General features: G+C 44.6%; 1 protein-coding gene across 1 annotated transcript in view; it reads left to right on the plus strand.

Annotated features, from left to right (window-relative positions):
• Positions 1-3809: 3809 nt before the first annotated feature.
• col5a1 (procollagen, type V, alpha 1) overlaps positions 3810-11038 on the plus strand; it is a 70058-nt gene continuing 62829 nt past the window's right edge. The window contains exon 1 of the mRNA XM_084486815.1: positions 3810-4162. Within this exon, the coding sequence (XP_084342941.1) occupies positions 4063-4162 (100 nt within the window). The 5' untranslated portion in view covers positions 3810-4062. The remainder of the gene's footprint in view (positions 4163-11038) is intronic.

Raw genomic sequence — 11038 nt, forward strand, 5'->3', positions numbered from 1 at the left:
GATTAATCCAGCATGGATTCATGAAACTTTGCTCGGGTGAACGCATAGACCACCCATGACAGGACAGACAGTACCCAACATATTACAGTTCACAACATATTACAAGCCACAACAAGTGTGCTTTAGAAGCTGTATAAAATCCAACATAAAAAGGGTAAGAGTAAATATTAGAAACATAGATCTAAATGCCAGTATCATAGTTCAGAGGCTATATTCCTTCAAAGATAATCTCTGAACATCTCAGAACTCAGGTAAAACTTAATCAATCACAGTTGTGTTATTCACTTCCTGCTTAAAGCTAGGGTAGGCAATTTGGAGAAACCAGCCAGAGTAAGCTAAATATCCAACCAAATATAATCCCACCCCTCCCTTCAGTCCTCCCTACGAAGCCACTCCCCCAAAACACATGACCAGCTCGCTAGCTTTAGCAGTAGGTCTTAGCCTAGCCTAGCCTTGTGGAAGACCCCGGTCGTCCAATGAGTTGACAGAAAGGTGGGCCATCCAATCATTTCATACAGGCCGAATGAAATGAATGGACAGGCTTATTAAAGGACTGCAACTGCAACAGATACCAGATGTATTCATTTATTTTTGTTCGGGCTTTAGATTTATGATTGCTGATAGACAATTTGAACAAATCTGAAATAAAATGCTTCTCAACTAAATGACCTACCCTAGCTTTAAGGAGTTTCCCCTCTTAGATATTTCAAGTCTGTGATCATTCTGAATTAAGCTGTGAAGTAAATGCCATGTTACAGTGTTGCTTGAAAGCTAAAATCTGCAAGATCTTTTGATGCAGTATACAGTAATGTGAGAGACTGAGAAACGGGGACCTCTGATGTACAACTGTAGCCCCCTGCATCATTACTGCAAGGCTCAGAGTTTACAAGACAAGTAACTCTTAACTGTGGTTGGTGAGCGCCAGGTTACAGACTTGTAAAGACGGCCTGGTTCTGTACCAATCATATGTAATTACAGCCAATCAGGGCAGAGACACTGGGGCGGGGCGGGACTCCAAGGCCTGAGAAGGCGGCATAATTCCTAAAGGCTTTGAATCACAGCCATGAAACTAAACAAAATGGGCCATTATTTTATATATTTCACTCCAAGTCGAAAGATTCTGGGTTCACACACCAATGTCTGCAATGTCCTAAACCCAGCCTGATCGATAATGACACAAAAATGTTGCATTAATAGTAAGTTGATTCAAGTAAACGTCGGCAAAACAAGTTTACAGGAGATATTTTGACAAAATGCAGTTAGCATGATGCTAATGCTCAGCTCATCAAGTGTACTCATGTTTTAGGTGTCAAGTGTCAAGGAAGTTGGGATACGTATAATCAAGACAAAAAAAAAGTTATTTAATGAATTATACAAAATAACAATCACACTAATAACAATAAATGACACAAATAGAATATCCTTGGGAGACCCAGGAGGCTGTTTATCCCACGCAGTGGGACGTTCTTGATGGACTACAGGCGTCTCTCCAGAGAGGATGTCCTTCAGAGACGTGATGACCGGTGGGGGGGAGGGGGACGTCGTTGGCCGTGAACTTTTCAGCGGTCCCCCTGGTCTAGAGAGGCCCTGAAGTGGCCCGGGTCATTACTGCCGATAACAGATAACCCTGTCAGAGAGGACCCAAATATCCAGCGCAGTCAGCCTGGCTTGGCGCCTAGCAGTAGACCCTGCAGCTGGCCCTAAGGACGACACTGGAGAACTGTTATTGGAACGGACTAGAGGAAGGGAGGATAACTGTAAATCAATAATCCTCTGGACCTTCTTTGTGCCCTGCTGATTGATGGTGGTGACATGTTTTTGCTTTTTTACTTTCCTCTTCCCATTTTTGCGGTCTTACAATCCTTTGCGTCCTCAGGCTGCGCCTTCAGCTATCTACATCTCTTTCCATGTTTCAAGTTAGGGTGAACAATAAAAAAACAAATACACAGAAGTAGTTCTTTATTTAGATTGATGGCTATTGATTCCAAATGAGGAGCAAAGATATCTTTGCAGCTCCGAATAAATAATGCTTTATTAGTGCTTTATTACATGCAGTGTAACTGGCATGTAATATAATTTATAGATATTTAATATCTTTAAACACAAACAAATTTGCACATGAGTGCTGAGTAAGCCTCTCCACATGACCAGGGGTACTAAAATCGTAGATTGGTTCGCTGTTGCTAATATTTTAAAGATGCGTTCGCAGATGTTCTAAATGAATTCAATCGCACAAGCTGGATCAAGCAAGGGCTGGCCGATATTAACACGGACCAAAGGAGGTCAGCTAACTCCCAAACTTCATGATCCATTGCCACAACATGCCACATGGCTCGCACACTTTGTCATGCTAGCTGCTAGTTGATGGTTTGAAAAATCTGTCGATGCATCAATGTACAGGAAGCCACTGTATCCTGAACTTGGTCAGTTAAGGTGAACAGCAGACAGCTAAATCCCTTGCATAACCCTTGGGCTTTTGGAACCGTGCATGATAGGCAGTCCATATACAAGGCTACACATGCAGGGACGTCTGCTGCCATTCACGTAATGCTCACTGATGGATTCATACTTGGCATCGATAACTTTGGCACGTTTTTCTGAACCAGAGGAGGAGAAAAAATAACCTTTGCCAGAGCAGATGAACGCAGGCTCTAGGAGCTAGGAGCAAGGAGTTAGGGGGGCGCTAGGACCTAGAAGCGCATTACATGATAGGTGAAACATTGCTAAGGCGTTAGAACATGACGGCTTTTCCTCCGATGATGACAGACACCAGTCAAACCCCATCACCCGTGCATATCTCCTTTTCACCTGTGCCACATTATTCCTCTCCTCTCCTAGACATAACACTGGACTCTTCCCTTCTCACAACCTGAACCACATGGAGAGGGTGTTGTGTTTTGCCAGGGTAAACTCTGGCAACCGAGTGAGTCAAACGCAGAAGGGGGGGAAATGTGGTGCCGGTCCGCGGTGTTTGGGTGCAGGCGTTCTAACAAACTCCAGCCTGTGTCAGGGCCGCGCCAGGAGGAGGCAACAGGTTCATCTTCCCCCGCAGAGAGTTGGTTCCTTTTACCTGTTTTAATAAAACAAATCAATGTTTCATTGTTACGTTGCCAAATCTTTTAATATCCGGCTTTGGATTTTTTTGGCATATTTTCGGATAGGACTGCCAGTTATCCCACGTCTAAAGTTATGGAACAAAAGATAACACACACACACACACACACACACACACACACACACACACACACACACACACACACACACACACACACACACACACACACACACCAAGTCTACCTTCCTTATTATAATTAAATACAGGAAATTCCCCTCCATCAACAATCAATTCATTATTAATATAATATTATACGTAATATTTTTTAAATATATTTTCCTCAAGGCTTTGTTATTGGGATATATATATATATATATATATATATATATAGTATGTTTTATTATTAATAAAACAATTAAAGTGTTAGTCTATGAGGGCAACAAGTAATAGGACTAGAACTGGAAACTGTGCGTTTCCTTTTCCCGCTCTGCAGCGTTTAAAGCTGTGGGATACCGGAGCAGCGCTCCTAACATAGGCGCTGCAAACTTTTTCCCAAACTCTTCATCCCTCCCACGGCCAATAACAGGGCAGGCTCAATTAGACCCACCCCTCTGATTTGCTCATCCGCCCTGTCCGCGGAGTGAGTGACAGCCGGAGGAGAGAGGGGGCGGCCAGGGCCAGAGAAATCCCATTTTTTTCACTTCTAGGGGGCTGACGATCGAAAGAGTTACACTTGTGTGCAGGAGCTCTGCAGTGCAGGATAGCTCGGAGGAGCGGCAGAGAGGGGAACAGTGCAGAGAGAGGGTCTCCGGTCCCGTCAGCCAGAAGGACCCGCATCAGAACAACTTATGGCTTCTTGAGAAATAACGATTATCCCCTCCTTCTCTCTTTCTCTTGGGACTTTTGGTTTCTAGTTCTCTGCTGATCGCAAACCGCTGAACAAAAAGTATCAGTTGTTTGTCAGTTGAAAAAGTTGAATCCACTTGCCGTGAACGTCACTGGCGGTCATGGATTCCCGAATAAGATGGAAAGTAAAACGGCGGATAAGGGACGCTCAGATCACTCTAGCGGCCATTCTCCTGTTCGTCACGTCGCCGGCCAGCTCAGGTAAGACGCCGACGCGCGGTCCTCCAGTTTGGACGCAAAGCCCGGAGCGGGTCGGGCGGAGATGGGGGAAACTTTTAAAAGTTTGTCAAACTGACTGAAAAGTTGTATTTTGATGATTGGCCATCCTCCTCCTCCACTCTGTGTTGGCCAAATACCTCGAATAGTTTCATAAATAACGCATCTCAATTCCCATTGGTTGGAAGCACTTGCCGAACAGCCTTACGTTTTACAGTGATTAATTATTCTGTCTTTTAGATATTGCGCTGTCTGACTCCAATGATAGTAAAGTCTCCCCATCTTCGATCTGTTCAAATGGAAAAGGGATGCGCCCTGCGAGTGTGTATTGAGTTACAGACTAGATGGCTTTAATCAATTCAATGAATGCATGACATCACCTCGACAGTAGTCCCCCACATCTGTGCGATGACAATCTAAAGCCCTTTTCATTAGCTTTTTCAAGACAGTTGTGTCCTTGGCTTTTACATTGAATAATCTGCCTGCAACATGTGGTAAAGTCGCCCACTCTTTCCGTCGAAGTTCACTGAGTTCTTTTCTCTCTTGATGGCAATTAGAACACATCCCGAGAGGGCGTGGTCCCATTCCGCTACCTGGACCCAAGATGGGTCGGCTCCATATATATTATATATATATATATAATAGATAAATAATACATAGTTATTGCATATCATAAGAATATATATAGATAGATAAATGGATGTTGAGATTATGATATAGTAGATAGAGAGATAGATATAGGCCTAGAACGATAGATATAAAGTGTAAATCCAATTTGCATGTGCCTTTTGAACGGTACCAAAGTTGGGTGTTGTCACTGTAGACACTGAGCGTTGTGAGTGTCACCGTTTTTGTCTGCTCTCCCCTACGTGTGTATTATTAGTCTTCCATCTGCCTGGCAGGGTAGGTGGTCTCCCATGGTGTAGCCTACCATGAAGCCCTGTCACAGGCCTTCAAGGTAAACAGATGGCCTGCCTGGTCCACATACCTCAGCGGTCCGCGAGAAGGACCCTCACACAGGGCTGGGTCCGCCGTCCACGGAAGAGCAGCGCACAAACACCAACGCTCAGATCTGTATCTTGTGTTTGATGTACTTTTAGACACGTGTGCTGAATTTAGTTATTTGATGTTTCGACGGTTTTTGCGGTCATGTTTGAAATGAGGTATTTAGGCAACGCTTGAAAAACCCCCACTTGAAGCCATTGGTGATAGGGCGACATCCGTACTCATTTGGGCCGGAGCGCTACATTTGGGCTTAGCCAATCGTGAGGGAACTACATCTGGGCCGCTGCCAGGTTTCTCATCATGTCTCCTCGCGAAGGGAGAGGAGAGAAAGTGTGATAGGGAGTGCCTCCAGCGAGATCGTCGCTTCCTTGACACGTGACACCTCCAACATGAGGAACCCTGATGGGCTGTGCGGTAGCAACATGCTAACTGCTCCTTTTCATGTCGTTTGTTTAGCTTTTCATTCAAAATGGTTGAAAAGATTAAAGGCAGTTTAATCACGTTTTTTGCGATAACACTAGCTGTTCTACAACATTTAATATCCCAGGTTAACTGCGTGTGAAAGCCCCTGCCCCGATAGGAGTGAGGTAGTAAATTATTTTGGGGTCATTAGAGCAGAATTGCCATTAAGGGTTCATTGTGACCAGAACCAGACGAGCTGCTTCAGCCCCGGGGCCCCTCAGTATGCGGCTTGCAGGAGCCTGCCCTCATATGCATATTGACTCATGTATCTGTCGATTCTGGGGCCCTTCGAGCGGCTGATGCCAATCTTTCAAGAAATTTGATTTGTTCAAAAATGTATATATTTTTGTAAGCATCAATCTTGTTGAGTTATTTGTTCTTGATGATAATGCTTAAAGACAAACCTGTGTTTTACTATTAATATCCAAAATGCAATGGGTAATTCAATAGAAATAGACAACAGCATTTATTAAAGTTAATAAAAAATGTGGCAAAAAAAATTATGTACTAAACAACAGTTTAGGCAACCAGTTTTCCTTGGGTTCACATGAATGAGGGTAAAAACCCACCCCCTGCTTCCAAACCCACAAAGTGAAAGACACAGATAAGAAGAATGTCAAGGATGGTGGGCGGGGCCACGGGTCAGAGGTCGTGGGTCATGACTTCCAGATTGCCATCACTGTCAGGTTTACAGTTTCACTGCCTTAAGACAGATATCTTTGCAGTAGCGTAGGCGTCACTGCTTTTGGACATACTAAGTGCGCTGTTTTTTGACAAATTTTCACTAAAGTTCTTCAATGGATTTTGTACTAGTACATCTTGTTATGTTAATCTGACTTCAGGATCATTCTATCAACAACTTGGTTAAAGTGCATTATTACCAAATAAGGCTTTGGGGTTTTGCTTTAGTAAATAGTGTAGGCCTAAGGGTAACATTTTACAATAAAGGTTAAAAACAACTTAAAGTGTCACAATTTGACTATGAAGGTTCAAAATAACTTATATTGTCACAATTTTACAATATAGTAAATGGAGCCATTTGCACAGTGCTTCACCAAATAGTCATTTTGTGCCCTTTTGGAGTTTGTTTCCAATGCTTGAGAGTTCCAATAGTTGAAAACAGATTTTCTCTTGAGGAAACATTCACACTCTCCGACCCCAATGTGTGAAGGCACTATATTTATTGTAGACATTGAAATAACATTCTCGGAATACCTTCAGTGAATGAAAACACTAGTTGATTCAAGCCAAAACCATTGATTGCAAAAATAGTACTTTGAAGATTTCATCGGAACTGTAGATAAAGTAGAGCTTTTTTTTAAACGTTATATATATTTAACATCACTTTATCTCAGAAGAACAAAAAAGCTGCTGTTTAAATGTTCCTGGTTAACATCTGGAAGTCATAAGGGCCGTTGTGGCGTCTGCTAAGCCTTCCAAAAGGCAGGGAGAATGAAGTTCCAGATGGCCTTTTTCAAGTCCCATGGTGGAGCAGGAAACTGTTCAAAATGTTAGTATTCAAAAGAAGTACAATGGAAAGAAGGCTGAAGAATCTTCTTTTACACAGGGATACTACCTCTTTCTACTGGAGGTCAACTTGAAAGTACACCTCCAGGACTTTACAAATATTTGTGTTGTTGCGAGTCAGCTTTATGGCTGAGGTAAAATATGAGTAGAAGGTCAAACAAACCTTGTCCACCATTGCATCCCATTGCTATTCTGTTTGAAAAAGTTTAAAAGGCTTTCAGGATACACGTCAAAATTCATCCCCTTCTACAAAAAAATCTTACTTATTACTTATCATAGAAGACTTGAACTCACATGACATGCACCTCAGACAGATGAGGAATACAAAACCAATTCCTCACCAATATAAAGCGTCCAATTCCTGGAGCCATTCCTACCGTCGGTCTCCAGAGGGCCAGGCATGCAGCCAGAGCTTTCATAACTCTTAAAATAATGAGTAACATTCCAAAGTTGTGTTCGACTCAATCAGAGAAACGGGGTGAAAACATAGCTGTTTGTGTGTGCATGTGCACGAGTGTATGTGTGTGTGTGTGTGTGTGTGTGTGTGTGTCTGTGTCTATCGCCACGGTGCCAGGGCAGGAATTTGATCTAGCTGGACCGTGGAGAAAGCTAGTGACCCTGCCATTGTAGATGCCACATGAGCCTGTAAATGCAGCCATTGTGGGACGGATTGTGAAGCAACGTTAATGCCTGATATTAAGATGGAAGATACACAAAAAACAGTGAAGCTCTTTGACCTTGCCAAACAAAAGACCTCTATGACATACCTATGTTCTGGACCTTAATATTTCCCAGCCAGATCTAAATCGCCCAAATGATTTTTACAATCCCCATCTCAGGAAATTGTCTAGGCACAGTGGACTTTACAGGGTCTGAATGAATAGCGGGTTTAACTCCATGCTGGTCCTGTACTCGTGACATAAGTATAACTGTAATAGAATCGTCATCAGACCTTCTTTCTGTGGGGGATACTTTACACATTCGAACATCTTTCCATTGTTCACCAGCAGACAAAACGAATGATGCAAACAATTTCACCATTAATTTGTCACAGCCTGCGGTCCGCGCTCCACAGCCACACTCAGAATGCAGCTCTGGTTAAGTCCGAGAGACTGAGTATTCGTTTTGGCCGTGCAACAGTACTGTTCTCTGTTAAGGGGTATTATAATCATTGAGCATGGAAAGAAGTGTATGAGTCATCCTTTCCAACCCAAATCCCCCCCTATCCCAGATCCAACGCCGCCATGGTCCGGGCTCCAGAATTACTGAGGCTAAGCACTATTTTCCCCCAGTTCGGTGGGGGAAATGGGAATGATTCACTTCTCGTCACTCCTCAAAACCCTCGCTTCTGAACCAACTGTCCTATTTTTATGTTATTGGACGATGAAAAAACAAAAAGTGGGAGAATTGGAATGGAAATATCTCATGAAAAAACGAGATGACGCGACGTTTGCGTGTGTTTGTTCAGGAGTGGGGGAAACGCTTTGTTCTCTTTATTAGTGGAGGTTTTCCCCCAAAAGAATAATGTGCTGAGTGGAAAACTGGATGAAATGGAGCGGAGAATCTAGCAACACAATGCAAGTTAGAGTCTGTGTCTCTTGAAGAACAGACTTCTGGTCATGCCAATTCCCAGTGAAATGTTTGAGTTGATCTCTGGCTGTCATAATGACACAAGAGCTAATTTTCAATATTGTGTACATACATACGATGAGCAACACAGGAACAACCTTTACTGGCTACACGTTGAATGAAGGACATGTGTTTGATAGTGCAAACTTTCCCATCGTCACCTTCTAGACCTTCTCCTCCTTTAAGGATTTTATTGGATTTATTTCTCATTTAATGAGAAATTTAAGAGGCTCATTTAGGTAGGCATGAAGAATAGGAAACCATGGGTTGGTCTGTCTTCTGGCAAGAGATAGACAAGATGATGGTGATGATGTGTGAAGTCATTTTAGCCTGATCCGCTGAGGTACAAAATCCACCTCTCGTGTGTGTGTGTGTGTGAGAGAGAGAGAGAGAGAGAGAGAGAGAGAGCGAGAGAGAGAGAGATGAGGGAAGGTCAAGCAGATGGATATCAACCAGTATGAAAAAAGATAGCGAACAATACAGATGAAATAGTGAATACGCAGATCACCAATAAAGCAGATAAGGAAAGGCGAGGGATGGGATCCTTCCTTAAAAAGAGCCACAAACACATTGAGAGCGGAGCAGCCGGCCGTCCGGACACAGACGAGGACGCCACACTCACTTTTTCCATCTTAGTCTCGAAACACCACAGCCTGATTTATCTGGTGCTCTCTGTCTCTGAGGTCCAGTCCGCAGCCGCTGGTGAAGTAAACCATCTGGTACGCCCTCTCCCCCATCCCTCCCCCCTCTCCCCCCCCCTCCCTCTCCCCTTTTCCTTCTTGTTAAAGCAACACAAGTTCAGATCGAGTCCTTTTCCCAAAGTAATTGCCCGGGCATGAAGCCTACCAACTCCGCCGATTAGCTGCTGGAGTTGCCTGCAGTTTACCAACGTACCAACACGCACGTGCGGTGTCTGTGCGCGCGTGTCCGTGGGACGGCGTCGTGCGTGTGTGTCTGCGCGTGTGTGTGTGTCAGACTGGCTGTCCTTTATCTTGTTTGGGCTTTTCCTGTTTGTTTTGATGATAAGTGGCTGGACGCTGAGGAATCTCTGGCCCCGCTGGCTCGCCGTCGCACAACTTATGATGAGCATCGGAAATAGTCCGGCTCGGACAGGGAAATGAGAGCGTGTTAACAGTTAGATCTCTCTCTCTCTCTCTCTCTCTCTCTCTCTCCCTTCTTCCTTATATGGTTTGCCCCCCCCCCTTACCCAACAACCTCTAAGCTCACCCGGTTAGAGTCTGACTGTCTAGAGTCTTTTCCAGCACCAACAAGACATTGTGCGCTGTCTCCCTTCAATACTAGGATTTATTTTGTGATTTGTCTTTAAAAAGTGCTCTCATGTTTTTCCCTGCGGGTTTGAGGATGTAAGTGATGAATGAAACTTGTGGAAGATTCAGTCAACCGAGACTAATTTCAGAGAAAATTGCAGCAGCGTGGTTACAGTGAGTGGCCAGCCAAATGTATTGGTTATGTGTGTGTGTGTGTGTGTGTGTGTGTGTGTGTGCCTGTGCGCGTGTATTTAGTTGGCTATTGGGCGTAGCAGGATAGCTGTGTGTGTGTGTGTGTGTGTCATCAGCTGTACACCCCCCCCCCTCTGATAGCATGTCCATGTATTGTATATAACGTGATTACAGCAGAACCCATAATTACTGCCAGAGCCAAGTCACAGGAAACCCAGAAACAACATTTCAGCTTTCAACTCCATCAGTTTGGACTTAGGGAAATGCAACGGGCACATTTGAATAAAGGAGCAGGAAGTGGGCGTGTGTGAATGTACAGAGTGCTGACCGAGCGCGTTATCGGGAGGGGCGGAGCTTATTGGGGCGCTCGCGGCGTTCATAATCAACCTTTCTGTGGGCCGGGGGAGCGAGGCTCCGGCAGTGTGCTACTTAACTCACTTCAAGGCTAAGCTGGATGTGAACCACACACGTCAACGCTGGCGCCCGTCCAGCGTTGGATAACAGCTAGACGAGGGCGCAATCAAGAGGGGGACCCACCCCGGACTAACGCGGCCCCCCCGGGCCGCTCTGAGTCAGCCCTCTGGCCCGCTCCCTGATGGGACCTCCTTGTTTGGGGAGAAAGAGGAGAGAGGTGAGAGGGAGAAGCTAAGCGAGGGTCGTCTGACTCGTCTCTCTCTCTCTCTCTCTCTCTCTCTCTCTCTCTCTCTCTCTCTCTCTCTCTCTCTCTCTCTCTCTCTCTCTCTCCCTCCCTCCCTCTCGCTCTGTCTGTCTCTCTCTC

The sequence above is a fragment of the Micromesistius poutassou genome (genome assembly GCF_964030765.1).
Source record: "Micromesistius poutassou genome assembly, chromosome: 22".
NCBI lineage: Eukaryota > Metazoa > Chordata > Actinopteri > Gadiformes > Gadidae > Micromesistius > Micromesistius poutassou.